Consider the following 19,726-nt stretch of genomic DNA (forward strand, 5'->3'; position numbering starts at 1 on the left):
GGCAGTTACGAAGCTTGCTTTAAAAGGCTCAAATCACAATAAAAAATTTGAGAAAATATTTCCCAGGAGTTGTAATAAAATTTAACTGCAGTTTTTTTTTTAATGTAACGGCCATTTCTGTTATAGTCGATTCACGGTTTTCTGTGTTTATTGAAAAGAGGAGACGTGTGCTTGAATCAATTCAATTCCTACAAGATTGGAAATTGATATTTTTTACTAATTTACAATACTTACATTATTCCTTTACTTACCGCCGACAGCAGTTGTGGTCCTATCCGTTCCTACAGTGTAGTGTAGAGATTTTTTTTCTCGAGTAGAAAACTAACCATAACACAAAAAGTCGACGTGTCACGACTCCAATTTTAGAAAACAAGCTTTTCTCTCCAGTTTGAGAATGTTAACAACCGACCGGATACCACAGGAATTTCGGAATCACAACCAGCAAAAGAAGCGTAAGTACTCGTTTTGTTTTGAAATATTTCCAGTTTTTTCTGTATTTATCAATTTCTTAGTAATAGCTACAAATTTACAGAAAGTTCTCATATTTACAAATAATTTACAGAACACATCAGAGCAAACATTCACATCACTGTTATCATTTCGGTTTTCGTGAAATAAAGAATAAAGATAAACTGTACAACTTTGTGACATTCCCATTTCGATAGATTTATCGCCAACCTACGCGTTATTATAGATTACTCACCAAAGAAAATAGAATATATACAAAACACCCCGCTCTAGCGGGGTGGTCACCTGCTATAACAACGTTCGAAACAGCTGTCGGTTCAGTTTGTCGTTTAACTCCTTTCTTCCAGCATAACTTTTCCCTAAAACAAATTTTGAACTAGCAACAAGTACTACCGACTAGATCACATTTAATTTCTAACAACCGAAAGTTGGCGTCTAACCGACAATTATCGAATCTCTAAACTGTTTGTTTTGTTTTGTTTATTTGCTTTGAGCGCCGCGGTTTTGTCACTGTGGGAATTTGGCCTGCCCTTCCTAACCTGTTCTGTTCGTCTGGCGCTGTGACTGACGGTTGACAGCTGTCGGCTAATGCAAATTTTGGCACATTTTCCCAAACTGATAAACGTTAGAGCTGAGCAAGAATAATGTCACTGTCTGGTTTCACAAAATTAAGAAAAAAATGATAACGTTTAAAACTGGCAAGTGGCGATAACGGTGAAAAATGTGTGGTGATTTAGTTCTCGCTGCGAAAGTCGAAAGTACCGCACCGCACCGCGCGTAGGAAAGCACTCCGCCCGCACTGGGCGAGGGCGCTGATTGATTGGTTGATAGCCGCGAGAGCAGCCTATGATGACTGCTAGAGAGAACCGAAGTTGGAATGTTTTATATTTGCCAATGATCCTATCGTCGGTTGAGTCGAAACTAGCAAACGTACCGCAGTGAAAGTCAAAAGGTAAACGTTCAACTTGCAGTCATCATTGGGCTTGCGCGAAACATGAAAAGCAGCGCAATTTTCCACGGAATGTTTGCGCCACGATGAACGGGGGCGCGCGGTGCTGAACCTAGCCGGCGGCGGGTTCACTCGTCAGAGAATGCTTTATTTGGTTGACTTTCAGCAGCTTTGCTGGCAGATTTTATCTCGGTTTAACATATTTTGTGCAACTTAGTTTCGCTTCTTTCGTTTCTGTGTCTTCTGCTTCGCTCTCTGTGAGGTTAAAAGTTGTCACGGTAAGAGAGGTGATCTTATTTTTTTTCCTTTTTGGTACAGATTTGTTCCTACTTTTTACAATTAGAGAAAATTAATGCTTTTGTTTTGTTTTTTTCTTCTGTTTCAGTAGAGTACACATCGGCTATTTTTCTCTTGCTACATTTTTGTGTTCTTACTGTCTGGTTGAAAAGTTTTTTTTTGCTATTTACATGTTGGCTTCTCTCGGGATAGTCTTTTTAATACCATGATTATACAATAAATCGTTTCGCTTCGTGGCGAGCATCTTCTACTGCCCTGTATGGTTTTTCGCTTTTTTCTTCTGCTACTCCAGTATACCAACTCTATGGTTTAATATTTATACTTTGCTCGTTTTTAGATAACTTTAAGATAAATTATATAATGTATAGTAGATCACATTTTAGTCAAACAGTCGTGGCTGAGGTTTTCTTGTTACTCTGTCCCAATCTTTTCTTCTACCGCAGCTGCTGCGCTCTTTTTTTATCGCGTTTTACTCTTTACTCAAATCATACACCTTCCCTCCGTGCCGTGCTCAAAGCAGCCCCCTTGTTTAACCCACCCGCATTCTCGCACCCGATCGGAGTACTAAGGAGTGTGTGCATGTGTGTGTGTGTGTGGTCAATTTTTTTCGACTCGTTCGATATTCCGTTCAACGAGGTTCGCTGTCTGCTTTCGGTGTGAAGCACCAAGTCTAAACTTGCTGGCTGTAGGTATATTATCTCTTTGGTTCCGCGCTCGTTAAGCTTTTACTCTTGCTCACAACGTCGAGACTCTCCGGAGGAGAGAAAATAACGAATGAAAAAGAAAGAAAATATAACCCACACCAAAAGAGCAACACAGCGGCCAGAAAGGGTGCCGGTGTTTCACTCTAGATTCCGTCAATTGTTGACTGGAAAGATTGTAACGCTCTTGTCGGAAAGTTTCTGGCTGAGCTCAGCTAGCTTCCCACAGAAGAAGATCTTAGTTGGTTTTATTGTGGTTGCTAAAGGAACAGCCGAAAATGATGAAACCATGACACAAAAATATATTTATAATCTAAATTAAAACCACTGATAGTTGATATAATGAAGATATTTCTGTTTCGATGGCTCAACTTTGCTGCGAATAGTCTTTTTTTGTCAGCAACACAACCCGTTACTAAATTTAAACGTTTCAGTAATCTAGAAGGAACAATGCAGAATGTTTTTTTTTATTTTTGAAATTTAATTAAAAAATAAACAACAATGTTATTAAAGATAAAAAAACAGCTATTGTTTATAAAATTGATATATTCTAGCTTTCAGTTGTTAAACATTTTGTCAATCAAAAAATTATTGCTTGAAATTCAAAAGGTTCTCAAAATATGAAATAACCGAGTCGCACAACCAAAATAGGGTAGTCATTTCGAAACACAGTGCCATAATTAGAATACCAATTGGCATACAATTTAAAAAAAAATTGTGATAAATTTATTCAGCATATGGATGATAAATCTGATGGATCGATTAAAAATCTAATATTTCTGGTTTCAGTTTAATCAGAAATAACAGATAATTCAAAAAAAAATTACATGATTTTTGTGTTTCATTTTCCAGTTCCTTCATAGATTAATTTGTTCGAGCCATCGTCCCGAATCAGGAGTTTATTTCTTACTGTATAGTGAAAATTTGGTGTGACCCGGATTATCGAAAAAGTGCTTCTAAAGTTCTGAAATAATTGGATTAGTCACAGCAATACGCGAGTTGTTTTTATGCATTTTTTTCAAACGGGATATTTTCACAAAAACGTGGATTATTTCTACTCGATTCGAAAGATCATTAGTACGCGGAATCAAATAAGTTTAGTATAAGTATATCTAATCTAATCTTTTAAATGCGGTACAACCAATCGCATAAAAAGCGACCCCAGTGTGCATTACTCTTTAAGAACACAAAATATAAGTTCTAAAACATTTTATATTTTTTTTTAATGCAAGAGATTGGGAGAAGAGAAAAGTCTAATTCAGACGCATATTTTTTCCCCTAAATCTCAAAGTAAAAACGTCATTGTGTCGGAACGTAGACAGTACAACTAAACGCTCATAAAATTCTTTTTTTTATTTCCCGAAAGGACCGGACGAATTCCACCAACAACATTATTTTGTTGATTCGAGTAGAAAAAATCTCTAATGATACAATAGAACTTGTTGCTCTACCGACGCTTTGTAGCGATCCATTAGTCTAAGTTTTTATTGGTCTAGCCATCTGTCCTATTTGTTTTTAATCTATTCGCAAATTTTTAACAGATAAACCAGTGAAAAATGTTACAACCCAATAACGATGATGATTCATTCGCGCTTAGAAGTTCAAAGTCAGAAGCAAATCGTTTTTATTTTTTTCAGTTAAGTATGCTATTTAGACTAAACTTGATGCTTTGTTTATTACAATTCACAATAAGTACCAAAAATTGCCCTGGAGTCTGCCTAAATCCTGGAACTGTAATTCACAGATAGATATCACTGATGCTTGAACTAATAGACAGTAGGATTTTTACACATACTTTCGGAAGCTTTCATTCAACTTTGGCAATTGTGTATATCTATATTATCATACTAAATAGCAGTGGAAGTATTGGGTTCACTTCCATGTGAAAAACATTTTTAAATTTTAGCCATTTGCGCAAACTAAATTTCAAACCATCTCTAATTTCGTCATCAGTCGAAAATCTCTTCACACGATACAAACAAAAAAGAACCCACCCTCCACCCACTTGGCATCCGTTCGCCGACTCAAACTGAGCCATCAAAGTGGGGGACCATATAAAAATTACATAAAGCATAAAAAACATCACACCCTTTCTACTCTACCCGCTCTGGCCAACCTCATAATCCGCGGCGGCGGTGGGCGAACCAAACGAGCGAACGTTCGTTCGTTCGTAACGCTCTCTTTCGGGGCCGGAGGACGACCTCTGGCCGCAACACGACCGACCGCAAATTCTCGAGGATTCAACATGCAGCTATCAAGCCCCAAAGACCGTGGAGCGCAGCGATTCTGGGAGTGCGGAACGGTTCTGCTCTCATGTGCACTGTAATTGTTTTAAAGCTGGCCACGGCCCCGCTGGCATAGAGAATCAGATCCCTTGCCTGGTCCCACCATTATTGCTGCTCCCGGGTGTTCCAGCCAGGATCCTGGTTGATGTCAGTTTCATATTTGCCAAGAACCGCGTGTCGTATAGCAAAGCAGGGGAGCGTGAGGCAGGACAGAGAAAAAAATACATGCGGCCGGCGGAGGAAGGTTATTGTTTAAGTTTACTGCAGTTCTGTAAGCAGAGCTGATGGCCCCAGTGTTATCGGGACGGCCGTAACTTGTTGCATTCCTATCCCTCGGACAAGTGAGCGAAGGGCAAGGGAAACCTGCTAGGACTCAAGCTAGGAAGCGCAACGATAAGAACTCCTGCGCGCGCTAGGGTCGAAGATCTATCACGGGTGACCCCATCCGCGCGGGTCCACGGAAAAGCTTTACGCTGTTTCGAAGTGCAAAACGTGAAACCGGGTTGATAAGCCCCCGACAGCAGGAGGAGCAGTAGCAGGAGATGCAACCGGCGACGGCGACCGTGTGGGCAATGCAATGAGAAACTCACGACATCGGTCGAGATTGGAGCACAGAGGGACCGAGCCTCCTTTGGAGTTAGTTTTAATGGGAGAAATGCTGATAATTGTTTGGTTGTTTAGCAGAGTGCCGCAATGTTAGGCCTGTTATCACGAACACTGTTGGACACAGTTATTTAATTTTCCGTTTTTAATTTCCAACGAAGGCTGCAGACCGGCGCTCAATTTTCCCCCTTCCTGCTCGGAGTGTTTAACCGAACTTATATATCACAAGCTTTCAATAAGTTTTGCAGAATCCAGACACTCATTTATTTCACTCATGAGCAGTCTGGTAATAATCTGGCAGCCATTTCGTGCAGCTAAGGGACATTTTATCAGCTGAAATTCATCAGGTGTACTATATTTGATTGCAATGATTTGTTGCAGAATGCGACTGAAATCTGGAAAATTTCAACGTTTTGTCTGTTGCGTATCATCAGATTTACCTGGCATAATGGCAACCTTGCTCGTGAGAGGCTGTCAGGTCGAGTGGTGACAGCTAACGTCGTGCGATTGTTCGTTTTGTTGATCATGAAAGGTCTTGTAACAAAATCACAATTTCAACTCTAATTGCTAGGCTAATTGCTAATAGCAGTTGCGGAAGTGGTTGTAACAACTAACGGTTCAAATGAAATTTTTTGGCTTTACGAGAATTCCAAACCCAAACTAAACGACAGTCTTCCAAAATAGTTGAATAGTTTAAAGTCTTTTGAATCTTGAGTATAACTGCGAAACACCCAATAAAGATACTTTATTACAACAAATTCACTTCGCCGCTAGTTGTACTGTGGTCTCTCAATTTAAACTAAATAGGTGGTAAAAATCTCATCACTGCGTTGGCAGTGCAATTTTAATTCAATTTAGATCTCGAAACGAATGATTCAATCACACGACTGTGATGTTCGTACAACTATGTAATTGTGTTAATGTCTTGTTTAGAGCACGAGGAATGAAGATTTTATTGCCGATGTTTTTTTTTCTATTTTACGAACAAACCCGCTCGCATTCAACCAGGCCTATCAAATTGTTAACACAAACTGGTTTATATTTGTTGCCTTTACTGCTCCTTGTCTAATTATCAATTTGCTTCAATAAAATAAAAATAACTTTTCGTGCGCGGGGCAAACTCGATCACCCCCGATCTGTTAAAACCATTCGACGAACATGATGGTGACATTATGATAACGATCTACTGTCAAATAATTTGTGTTTTATTGTTTCAAGTTGAATCCATAGGGATAATGACTACCGTCGTGCGAAGCTTGTTTTGACACTTTTTCCAAGTTTTTCAACTTAGTGTCATATTCACTCACAATGTCCTATTTTATCATAGATGGAACTCAATGATTTTTGCTTTTTTTAAACGCAAATATGTATGCGACGTTCTTTAAATATTTGAGTTAAACTCATTGAGAAATGAGAAAATAGTTCATATAGTATCTTTAACAGTTTAAAAAATCGATAGAATTCTTAACAAAAATGAATTTTGGCTTAGTATTGCTGTGTAAAATTTCGTTTCATATGATGGTCCTTGCATTATGCCTAAAACGCTAGTATATTTCAAATTATGGGCCTTTCCGCAGGTTTGTACCATACAAAGACAAACGTAACCTTGCAATAGGGCTAACAAGAAAACTGACTGCCTTCAATGTTTTTTGCAAAAATAACAATCTCCAACTCAAATCTAATGATGGTTAAATATAAGAAAGGAATAGTTTGCTGGTGAAGTTATCGACTTTTCAAAATTAATGGCCAGCAAAAACAATAGTTTTGGAGCAAAAGTTCGAGCAGCTATAACTTACTTCCGTAGGAACTATTAAAGCTAAATCGAGTTCTGACAAGCACGAACAAGTGATTTTTGAAAGCAGCTTAGGCAAAATGTTGCAAAATACATTGTTTTATTGATGTAGGGTAATTGTTCCATTATTCATCTCATTAAGCCGATATTCACGAAGAATTCACGGATTAAACACCAAATTTTCACGAAATTATTGAACAAATAAACAAAATACGCTTACAAGCTGTTATTGAATCGCTCAGCATTGTATATTTAGTTAACTCAGCTAGATTTATCCTGAATTTTGTAAAACAAACCATTTTTCACCACGCTTCCATATCCATCTCAAAACTTGAATCACTGCTCAATTATTCATCTCACGAAGCCCCCACACTGTTGAATCATGAAATGAATCACATTATCATGAATGAACGTAGCCGCAGCCCGTCGTAGTAGGTTACCTAGATATCCGCTGTAGTTGTTTACGTGCAGAATTGGTTAGGTAACCACTGCAGTGCTGTCGATTTATGTCAATTATGTCGAAATAGTTCAACATTTTCAGTATGATTTTCTCGTATTAACAGAAACAGATTTGGCAACTTTCGATTTTCTTCAACGCAGTGAAAACAGATGAAAATACATACAGTTGAAATTTAGGATTTGTAGAAATTTATCTCATATATTTCTACTAATTTAAGCTTGTTTTTGGAAATTTGAGGAAAACATTTCAAAGATTAAAGTATTTTTAGTGTAGTGAGTGATTTTGTTTAGTGATTAAAATAAAAGTGGTCTGCTAGTGATGAAAAAAGCTTTGGTTGGCTGCTGAACGAGTCCCGTTGTAGCCGTTTAGAGCAAAGCACGAATTTTGCTTTCTAAGGTAGGTGATTGAATTAAATGAGTTTTGCCCGACTATAATATCAAATTAAGAGCTTTTAAGTGAGTTTTTTAAGGATTATACTTTATGAGAAATCTCAAGTGAGCTAAAAAGAATCCATTCCATAAATTAGAAGATAATTTTAGTTAGAAAATATGCGTTTTTCCTGTTTTCAATTGTGTTTTCATGTTGTATGAGATGAATATATGGGCTGAGATGAATAATGGTGCAGTTCCCCTATTATGTTTTTACAAGCAAGCCAATGCAAATCATTCTATCTACTCCACTGTTTCCACTGTAAGATATCTACGTTAGGTGGCAACACTACCTTTAACTCCCAAAGTTTCAATAACTTTCAAGGAGGGGAGGAGCACAATGTTCAAGTCGACTCCACCACCGGAACCCAGAATTTCATCACATCTAAACCACATAATAAAGATCAAAACACATTACGTTCGGACTGGTGAATTAGTCAAACGGGTTTGAATAGGAGTATATAAGTTAGGTTAAAAGTTACTTGAAATAGAATTAGTGATATTGCGTGAAAGTTGTAGATAGCACAGTGCAACAAAAATTGACTTTTTTTCTGCCCTGTCTTCTATATAAATTTTTTTTTTTGTGTATTTTTATGCAAAACTGAATTTCCCCGAGTTTGAACATATTTCAACTTAAGGAGCAATAATGGCGTCATTTTGAATTTTTGAGAAACCGGTAATTTTTGTGGTTTTTTCGACGCCATTTTGTTTTGAGGCCAAATATCAAAATTCTAAGAATTTGTCCACATATTAACATCTTTTTACCCATCTTTTGAAAAATACAGATCTTAAATCGGACAAAAACATAGCTCAAAACGGTGATTCTACGAAACCGGGTTTGGCATAGTTTTAGTATATTTTTCACAAAGCAAAATAATATCGATTATTTTTGAGCATTAATGGTAATTCGCTAATATCTTAAAGTGGTAGTCAAATTATATCTTATTTTGAGTGAAAAAGTCTCAGAAATCGAATGGTAGGTGTCTGATCTACGTAAAATGTCAGCAGATAAACCTATTTTAGTATTGTATGGGAATTGGGGCAAAATCGACATTTCGCTGACATTTAACGTTGATCAGACACCTACCATTCGATTTCTGAGACTTTTTTACTCGAAATAAGATATAATTCAACAAAATTTCACCAGGAAGGTAGCGGTAGCCAAGGCCAAACGGTATTGAATCCACTAATGGCCGACTTCAAGTCACCACTACGAATTTTCGGAAGCACAAGACTCGGCTACGGTTAATGCATCATCTGTCAAAATGCTATATTATTTTTGCTCCGTAGAAGTGAACATAAAATAGCTTTTTCACAGGGAACGCATTATCTATTTCAGAGTCTTGTGCTTCTGGAAATTCGAAGTGGTGGCTCGAAGTCGGTCGTTTGTGGATTCGATACCGTCACCATAATGGACAAAGTAGGGCTTCCTTTGTCTTGTCAAAATTATGGTTGGTCCAGTGGTTTGACTATCAATCTAGAACGAATGGTTGAAGAAAATGATAATTCCATTTTTTAATAAACACCATGCCGATAGGAGGTATGTGTCTTTTGCCAGATAAAGCATCATCACATTACGGCGAGAAACACAAACCATTTGACAACATTTGTACCCAATGTACGCAACCCAACTGATCTGAATCGCTGTCATTCAATCGAAGATTTCTTTGGGATTTTAAGGTCGTTTTTGTATAAAATATACTGGAGAGTAACAAACTGCGAACAGTCGACTGGTACATCCAAAAGATGCATTCAAAAAGTAGGTGTGAAGGCCGTACAACGCTTTTGTTTAAGTATCACGAAAAACCTTCGTCGGAGAGTCAGTTACGGACCTTTCTCAAATGCTTTTTTTTTCGTTGATAATAAATGTTTCTTCATGAGAAATACATCGAGTACATTTTTTCCCAGCAGTAAAAACAATACCAAAATTTTGGTTTTCAAATTGGTTAGGAAATTTAACTTCTTGAGCATGGTTTGTGCGAAAAAACGTTTAACAATCATTTGGCAGCAATTTTTACTCACACTTTTACTGCCGGTAACCGCAAGTCAGTCCCATCTGTAATTTTGTCAATTTTGAGTTAGCAACGGATTTTGGAGATGTACCGATAAAAAATAGCAAGTCAGTCCCAGAGGAAAAATAACCGAAAGTCAGTCCCAATCAAAAAAAAAAAAAAAAAAAAAACAAACGTAATACAATAAAATTAACGAGGAACGGAGAAGAGAAGTTTGATGTGACCGTTTATATGAAAATTAGTCATCTAGTAATAATTATCAATTATTAAGATTATTTTTTAGTTTGAGTTGGTAATGAATTTATGTGCAACAATTTCCTGCTCATACGAATTCAAGTCCATTTTTTTTCCTCGTGGATCTGTCCGGAAAATCTTCAGTATCGAATAAAACTTCCATCAGAATCCAGGGAATCGTTCCAAGATACCTTCAAATGTGATGCTCGAACCTGAAACGGATTTTGATCATCTTGACGTTTGTTGCCGGATGAACCCGATCAGAAAGAAAAAACAAAAATGTAACAGAGGCTGTTAGTTTGTTATGTGAAAAACCTTTCAGATTATGTTTTGATTTTGATCCCGTTAGATGTTAAAACAACAGAAATCATAACAAAAAATATTCTACTAATATCAAACCCATATCAAACTTTGTTAGTAATGTATCTGCTTTCTAACAAAATTAGATAGCATAAAGAACAGTATAATAACAACCATTGTTATAAACAACAGGTCTTGATAGAGACGCAAACATTTTTAGATTTGTTTCAGAACAACTTCATTTCAGGATTTGTTATTATAACTCATTCAGATCAATTTTGTTATCGAAAGCAAATGGGAGAATACAAAATCGTATCAAAATATGTTATTTGTATATCCCGTTGATAAAATTTTGTAATTTTTTAGTTATGTTCTTCTGATCGGGAACCAACTGCAGTCCTGGATTCAATTTCTTCATCCGAATCCTCACCGGACGAGCTTTTATCGGTTCCGTACATCATGATATTTTCCAACGCCGACATTCTTAAACTGTTTTCATGGACATACACTTCCGAACTGCGAAAGATTGGCGGCTTTTCACGGTAACGAATAACAACACAGACTAAAGCATCAACATGACAATGTGACTGATTTGCGGTTACTTTTCTCTCCGGTGTAGAATGTAACGGCAAGTCAGTCACACTCAAAGTTTTCATCATGAAATGAATGATTTCAGTGGTTGTTACAACGTAATTAGTGAAGGCTAGTATGCAAACTATATTTTAGCATGAATTATGTTAAAATAATTCATCTTAAATAAAAGATAACTGAGCGTGAACAAAATATCTTTCGAAGCTGTTTTCTCGATTTCATATTTTTACAGATGGGACTGACTTGCGGTTACCGGCAGTTTATGTATGAGAACTTTGAAAGGATTATGAGCAATTCTAATATTGACAACTCGACAGTAGTTGCACATCCCTCGATAATAAGCAGCTCTCAGACAAATTATGATTTGGAATTCAGTTTAGAATAATATTCTGTTCAATTATGTATGAAACCGTCTTTCAATGTAAAGTTTCGTAAGTCGTGGGTAAGATTTATAAAAATTTCAACTTCTTGATCATGAGAATGCTTTTCGATTTTTTGTTGTGGCTTTAGAGTCATTCTCTCTATGACGAAGTTGTTTCTTATAAGTAAGTCTAGCTTTAAGGTGAAACGGTTTTGAAGTCACGAATGGAACTAGATAATGCATTATCTGTGAAAATGCTATTTAATGTTTACTTCACTGCAGAAAACATATAATAGCGTTTTCACTGATGACGCATTGAATATTACCGAGTCTTGTGCCATTAAAAGTTGGAAGTGGTGGCTCGAAATCGGCCGTTTGTGGCTTTAACATCGTTTCGCCTTAAGCTGAAGAAAAAAATAGGGTGATCCTAAATTCAGCAAGATAAAGTAACTAAAAGTTTTGTTTGCGGGAAAATGTTAGTTTTCCACGTTATTTTAGGCAATCTTGGCTTCTTGTTCGCAGCTTTTGAGTTGACTGAATTAGAACAATTTTGCTCAGAGTGGTCTAAAACCAGGTTTTGCTCTATTTTTTGCAATTCAAATTTCTCTGAAAAGTTAACACATGACTTTTAGAACTTAATAGACGTAAATTTTGGTGGCTAAACTTCAAGATATCTTTTGCGAGTGAAAAGCTATGTATTACCGTTCTAATTTTCGAAACACGCGCCTTTGATATGTTGATTTTTTTGCTTTAGGCAAATGAAACAAATACCTTTTAGTTTAATTTAGCAACTTGTGTATTTTATTTTATAAAAAGTATGAAGATGAGATGTTTCTTAAAATTAATTAAAATCAGTTTTAATCTGCTAATTCTTGTCAATCAAGTGAAATTACTCTTTATTAGTCAATTTATCTCTGAAGATAAAGGTTTTTCTCTTGCAAAGTTATACTAAATTAGATTACATTCAACTTTACCGGAGAATATGTACGGTAGTTTTACCAAATAGAAAACTAAGCCGTAAAAACCTCACTTTTTTGACAAACAATGAGCAGTTTCGAACTGATTTCATTCATTTTTAAGTAATAACTCACCTCCAATTTTTTTTCTAAATAAAATACACAAGTTGCTGAATGAAGCCAGAAGATATATTTTTCGTTTGTCCCATCAAGAGATATCAATATTTGAAAAGGGCGTACTTGGAAAGTTGAAACATTGATAGCTTTTAAACAATTTAAACCTTTTTGTTAGAACCGCAAACAGATAAATTTGTGCGAAGGCTGTGTGCAGTTTGATTTGGAATAAGGATTTATTATCTTAGTTTACCAATTAAAGACACAGACACATAACGTTGTATTAGTAAGAGCGAAAAATCAATATCGGGTATTGTAAACAAACACCATATCGTCACATTTCAAGATTTACATTTACTCAACAGAGTTCAGAGCTATTGATTGGTAACGAGAATACTAAGGTAGCGCCATTGAAAGTTAACGAAATTAACGACTTCTTTTAACTCTCTTCTCTTTAAATTTAGTAAAATCTTCTGTTGGTATAAATTTGATTCTGTAGGTTGAAAGTGACATCCATGGCATGAGTTTAAATTAGTGAATATAGTTTTAAATTTAAAAAATACCCTAAAACAATAAAGCAAATTTCTATGAAAGAGTTTGTTACAGCCAATAAAAATCTATGAATCGAATTTTTGACATACATTTATTATATGTGAGAAGTTCCATTAAAATTTTCAAAGTGACTCATGGTCTTGGACCGAAAATTATTTAGTTGTTTGACACCAATATTTGAAACTGGAGTCTCTGGTAATGCACTGTAGTATTAAAGAATTGGTTATGAAGTTAAGAAAAAATGATTGACAAGAGGTTGACGGTCGTCTGGGCCAATCTGAAAAGCTTAGTATGTGACTTTTTCATGAAGATCGATGTTTGTTCATGTTTCTATCATGACTGTTTAAATTATGAATTGGTTAAAAGTGTTCATGATTGAATAAATGTTTCGCTGCAAAATTTATGAAAGTCTACTAAGCGAAGTTCAATTTTTTGTTTAAATTGATGAATATCAGCGGCATTTGTAAAAATCAAGGCTTATGTGAATTACGAATAAAAGGTTTTCATACCAAAACTATAAGCATAACTTTCAATAATTTAATCAGGCGAAATAGTATGCACGTCAAGTTGCAATAGAGCGGGACGAAACATGTTTTTTTTTTGTATTAATCGAACCTATATAATTCGAAACGATGTTCAATCGATGCATAAATTGTGGAATTCCAATAAAATAAATTGGAAATATGGCGCATAACTGGATAACCTAGACACGAAAACATCTTTTAGAAGGTAAACAAACGCATTTTTGATCAGCACATCAGAAAATATTTCACTCAAAAAGAAGCACAAAGCACTGTTTTTCTTTCACTCCTTCATTCTGCTGTTTTACTCTGTGTGTCAGTGTGTCAAACATAATTGGAACTCATTAAACCCTGTGAGGAGCCTTCAACCAGATGAAAATATCCGATTTAGATTGTTTTTCTAGTCTTAGATTGAATTGAAAAGGCTGTAAAAAGTTTTCCGTTAGAACTCACGGAAGACAAATAAAATATTTATAGCCACTGCTTGGGGAAACGTCTTTTCAGAACCGTTACCATTTAAACTTATTTGCGCTGATAAATTGATTATATAACATATCAGGTTTGAGCTTACATTTTTTTGATATTATACGTGAATGTTACAGTGATTTTATAAAATGACACCCGCAGGTACGTTTTTTTATCTGCAACTCTAAACTACTTTCAATACCTGATACTATCGAACAAACCCAACGCCTTTTATGGCAATTTTTTCACACATAGGCTCCTTTCGGCTATGCCCAGCAATCGACCGGAAAATCTAAATGCCCTACAGTAAGAATCAGCATAAAACATGCTGCTCTCTGAATGGCGCTCTGCAAAATAATTTTTCGTTCAATAAATCAATTAAAACTATACGACAACCGTTATACAATTGAAGCTGTTTTACAACCAATCAGCCTTGGTCGTCAATTTTAGCCGACCATCTGCGGCTGCTATAAGCAATTACAAGTTAATTACTGTCGCTTCGGGATATTTTGGCTGATTTCTAATTGAAATAATATACCCATGAGGAGAAAGTAAAATAGGTAAGATCAACTAGGAAAACTTAAATTTCGTTTAAAACAACCTGGTAACACAGTAAATGTTTGACATTTTTGACTAATAAAAGAATTGAAAATTAAAAGCACAACACGTAGGCTTCTCTACGAAATGTACAGGAGTAAAAACCTGTAAACGCGTAACCAGATGTCGCCAATTATTGGCGCCTTAGCATTATCAACCACAAGCAAACAAGTTTTTCATGTACATACACACATGCACATTCCACTATTCCCGCTTCTTTGCACTATTCACTAAAATATTTTATATTGTCTTTCAATCTCTCTCGCTATTTTCCTTTACCTAAAACCAATTTCCCCGGATGCCTTTGTTTGCGCCGGCTTTGGGGGGTATCGCGATGAATTCCCTAAATCTCAGACTGTTCACAAAACTAAGAACTAAAACGGGCTAAATCGAACCCCGACCAACCTAACTTGCGGGCAATGTGTATCAGCTCCTCGGAGGTCACCTGAGCGCACTCGGCTGGGGGCCTCCCCGGGCCGTCCCATTATGCCGGAATCGGTTCTGCTCCAGGTTTCGAGCAAGCGAGAGGGCCGCACACAAACACACACAGACACACTCAAACATACACACACACACAGTCTCGATGCGCTGGTTTTGTAGGAGTTGAAGCATGGCAACAAACAAACAAAAATAATAAACGAAACAACAAAACAGCACTAACCAAACGATCGTTACCTCGCGCACGGCCACCGCACCGCCCTCCGGCTCCGGCGCACTCGCATATCGCTACGGCGCAATCGCACGTAGGTCCTAAGGAGAGATCCCGCAGGGGCGCAAGAGAAAAATTAATAAAAAACCTTCTTTTTGAACACGACCAGCGTACTATTTCCCTTCCTCGGTCCTTCCCGGCTTCTTTTCCCACACGGGCTATCGATTGGAGAAAATTTCACGACATTTTTGCACTTGACCTAACACTCGATCAATCCTATCGACTAGTATCTTAACGGATTTCTCCGGCAGCGGTGGCAGTACGTCCCGGATCTTGGCATTGGTGGTGCGTTCGAAAAGTTCGTTCAGCCGCTGGCCGACATCGTTGTCCCGTAGATGCTGCAAGGCCACGATCGTCGAGCGCCGGAATACGCACAAGTTGTCCAGCAGCAAACCGTGGTAGGCTTCGTACTTTTTCAGCAAACGGTAGCCATGTAGCAGCCCGGACTCGTTGTCCAGGAAGACCAGCAGCTGCGAGTCGGCCTGCCGCGCGAGATTATGCGCTGGAGCGGCCATAATGTCTGCATTCCACTGGAAGTTGTACAAGTTGTTCACCACCCGATCGAGGTTTGCAATCAGATAGTCAAACACGATCAGATCCGACCATTGTGCCAGTTCTACCAGACGCTGGAGGACATGTTCACCCAGTGGGGCACCGGGCGGCCGAATGGGTTGCAGCTCCGGAATCGGCGTGGCACCAAGCCGATCCAGCAAAGTGGGCGGTGATTTTGGTATATCGAGCCCTTCGGTGATGTTTTTGACGTCCAATTTGTTGAGGTGCCGTTCCAGGGGTTGAAACGGTTTCGGAATTCCCGCTGGTTCAAGATGTCCGATCCATTTGGTAATCACGACCGGTTTAGTGGATTTCCATTGGGAATTCGAGATGTCATCCGTCACGGAGGACCACAGCTTGGTTTCCATGTCGATGATCGATGCTGCACTTGGTGCGAGATTTGTGATGTTCAGCAGCTGACCAAGATAGAAGCTGAACAGTTCTCCTTGGATTTGGTCCGTGTTTTGTCGATATCGGGCGCACGCACGGGTCCCGTCCCGAAACACGACCATTCTGTTCTGCATTCGGCCGCAGCCAACTTCCAGGTGGTCAACCTCGGCATTCTGCAAGTACCGAGTCCATGAGTCACTCTGACGTTTATCGAATCCCTTCGGAAGCGACTGTTCGACTGTCGAGCCCCAAAAGATATCGTTCAATATCACGCCGTCTGTGTCTTCAAGATCGTCCTGATCGTAGTTGTGGTTGACAATTTGAATCGAGGCCTCGTCCTGATTTTCCTTCTCCGGCTTACCGGAGCTCAGGATCTGCTCGATGATGGATGGCTGCGAAAGTTTCTTCTCGGGGCCTTTGTGAAAAAGACCATCCGGAGTTCGTCGTACCGTGTACTCTTTGATGTATCGATCCTCGGGATCGAATTTCTTAATCACCATCGTATCCTTATCATCGCGCTGATCAATGTGAAACGCGTGGCGAAAAACGTCCTCCGCTTTCAGTTTCTCTTCAGCGATAAAGGACACGGAATTGTACGAATCCTTCCCCCTCAGATCGTCAATCGTCGGAAAGTGGGGCAATTTGTGGGGTAAATGTTCGAACCTTCCCATCGGGCTGGGACCGGTTTCTGTCCCATCGATGGCACTGTCACTATCACTACTGCCGCTACTAGTGCTACTACTGCTCGAACCTTTCGCATTCGTCACCGCCTGTGACATACCAATTAGTGGCACAAACACGCCAAGTGCCAGTCCGAGGGAAAACGCGGCCATAACGCTCAGTAAACAGGCCTGCCGTTGAAATGCACGTCGTCGTCTCGCTGTGATTGACATTGTATCACTATCACGATCTTGATCACAACTTCCACCGGCTTCCACGGTACGAACGTCAAACATTTTGCGCACTCTCCCCGTTCCTCGGTGATGATGTTCCAGTAAACTGGGATTCGTGTCGTTCTGGTCTCGCTCCTACTAGCAGCAATGGGCTCTGGATCTCTGGCTATTGCCTATGGTGGTTTCGAGATGCTAGAGCTGTGATGCTGCTGCCTCGATTTATAATTGATTTATTCGAGTGATAAACTTTTTACAATCCTATTAAATCTCTTCGCTTGTTACACACTTGTTGACGCGGATAGGACGGCTGCTACACGATGCTGTTGCTGCTGGGCTGTTGCGGCCAAGCGTTGGTTCTCCGATAATTCCGCTACGGTTGCTGCTAGCTCTTCTGACAGACCCGTCGCCAACGTTTATACCGAGTGTTAGTATGATATGTTTTGAAAAATTACACATTATTAGAGATTCGTTTTATTTAACTTCTGCGTTTCATAGCGTTTTATTTTCGCGTATACTTTGAGGCACTTCGCGCGAACGTTCACTCTTCGCCCTCAAGAGATTATGTATAGATTATCACAATTTTGTGCTTATTACTATCGCAATTATGGTTCACAACAGCTTCGTTTTTTTCCGTAAGCAAACTTTTGACCTTTTCTTCCCAGGTGCCTTCTTTTCTTCAGCAGCATGCTCTCTTCTCGCCTTCCGAAACTCTTATTTTCCCGTATATCTTCTTTTCACGTTTGTTTTCAGCTCGTTTTTTATCTTTTCTTACACCCACAACTTCTTCTTCGAAAGAATTTTTCTCTTATCTCTTCTCCAGTTTCACCTCTCCGGGAATCTTCACTTGAACCCGGCAAATTCCAACGCTTTCCCTCGAATCCCGTCCTTGAAGGGCGAAAAAAGTTGCGCAAGTTTAAGTACTTCGAACTGCACTCGAATATCTTCCCGAAAACCAACAAAACACACGACCGAGCAAAATGGAAACTTTTCTTCGTCAATTCGGGCTGAGCTCAAATTACGCGCCACGTTGAGGGGGCCTTTAGCCTTTTGGCTCCTGGGGTGCCCGCGTTTCACCGTCGGCCTGCGCGTATAATCCGTCGTCGTCTTCGCCGTCGTCGCTGTCGACTGCTTCGTTCAACACTTTCCATATGTTTAATTATTCATAAAAGACACACACTCACGGTCGGCTCGACCGTCTGTCCGGAGTTGATCTGTTGTGCTGGTGGGTTTCGTCACCGCGCCTCCGCCGGTCCTTGGAGGTGGCCGTTTTTCGAAAACATCTCTCCTTTTTGCCGTCTCCGATGAAGCCGCGCGTCTTTTGAAACTATCTCGTTTTCATATTTTTACCACTCACCACCACCAAACCCCTTTTCTCTCGGGGGCCCTTTTACCGTCCCGTCTTGTCCGAACGGTGGTAAACCTTCCAAAGCAATCCCGAGCTAAGGGCAAGTCAAGTAAGCACTGTCTAGAAGTGCAATGGAGCTCTGAGATGGGTTATGGCTTCTCTCGTCTTATCTGTACCAGCAAGACTCACACGGCTCTCCCGGGTTCTCCTCGTAACTCTTCGCAGGTGGCGAATTTTTAAGCGACTTTTAAGTACAGCACATTTCCTGCATTACTGCCGCAGCAGCGCTGGATCTCGTGATACACTTTCCCGGGGCTCCGACAGATCTCCCCGAAAAAATCGACCGTGAGGACTGAGATTTCTCAGCAATTAACTGTTATCATCGCTTTGCGTCCCTCTTTCGCCAGCAACACTCACTCACGATCTCTTCAGTTCACGGTTCGAGAAAACCGATTCAAGGCACACAAAAAAAGCAACAAAACACCGTCCGTCGCCGTTTTCAACCGATTGTTCTTTGGAGTTTAAAAATCCACCGAGCACAGGAAAAAAAAACAACAAAACATCGAAAACAAAAGCCAATCCGCACACGATCGCACGAAGTTCTTGCGCAAGCCAAAACACAAAATCGGTAATCCACACACAAAACTTCTCGCGCACTGTATGCTGTTCTCGACAAGTCAGAATCTGATTTATTCGGTACCTAGTAGATGCCAACGGGAGTTTTTTCCCCCTAGTCAAGTACACGCGAAGCGCGAACGAAAAGCTGGACTGCTCGGAACGAAATCTTAAACAAGACTGCGGAGTTTTGCTGCTCCTATCGAGTGTTTCAATTCAATTTCGCAGTCCGCTCTCCGGTACAGCACAACAACAGCCATCCAGGGGTCAGACGAACCCACACACCGCCAGTGGAAAACCTGCCCAACAGGTCCGTCGCTCTCTCGCTTTCTGCATCTCGCTCTTCCCAATTCTTCCAAACCCAAGCAATTCCTTTTCGCAGCGATCGCTCCAATTGCTCACCAAGACAACTTCAAAGTTCACTTTTCGTTCTCTCAGTTTCACCACGATCGAGATCAAGAGAGGTGCCTCCAACAGGTAGACTGGATCCAGTTCCTACACGAGCATCGGAGAGATCGGAGACAGTGCTAAACTTG

General features: G+C 39.3%; 1 protein-coding gene across 1 annotated transcript; it reads right to left on the bottom strand.

The window, feature by feature from the left end:
- Positions 1-473: 473 nt before the first annotated feature.
- On the bottom strand, positions 474-19,353 carry LOC129727739 (extracellular serine/threonine protein kinase four-jointed). The gene has a single exon (XM_055685861.1). It carries the CDS (start codon positions 17,291-17,293, stop codon positions 15,554-15,556), a length of 1,740 nt encoding a protein of 579 aa, XP_055541836.1. The 5' UTR covers positions 17,294-19,353; the 3' UTR covers positions 474-15,553.
- Positions 19,354-19,726: the final 373 nt, after the last annotated feature.

The sequence above is a fragment of the Wyeomyia smithii genome, chromosome 3, assembly GCF_029784165.1.
Source record: "Wyeomyia smithii strain HCP4-BCI-WySm-NY-G18 chromosome 3, ASM2978416v1, whole genome shotgun sequence".
Taxonomy (NCBI): domain Eukaryota; kingdom Metazoa; phylum Arthropoda; class Insecta; order Diptera; family Culicidae; genus Wyeomyia; species Wyeomyia smithii.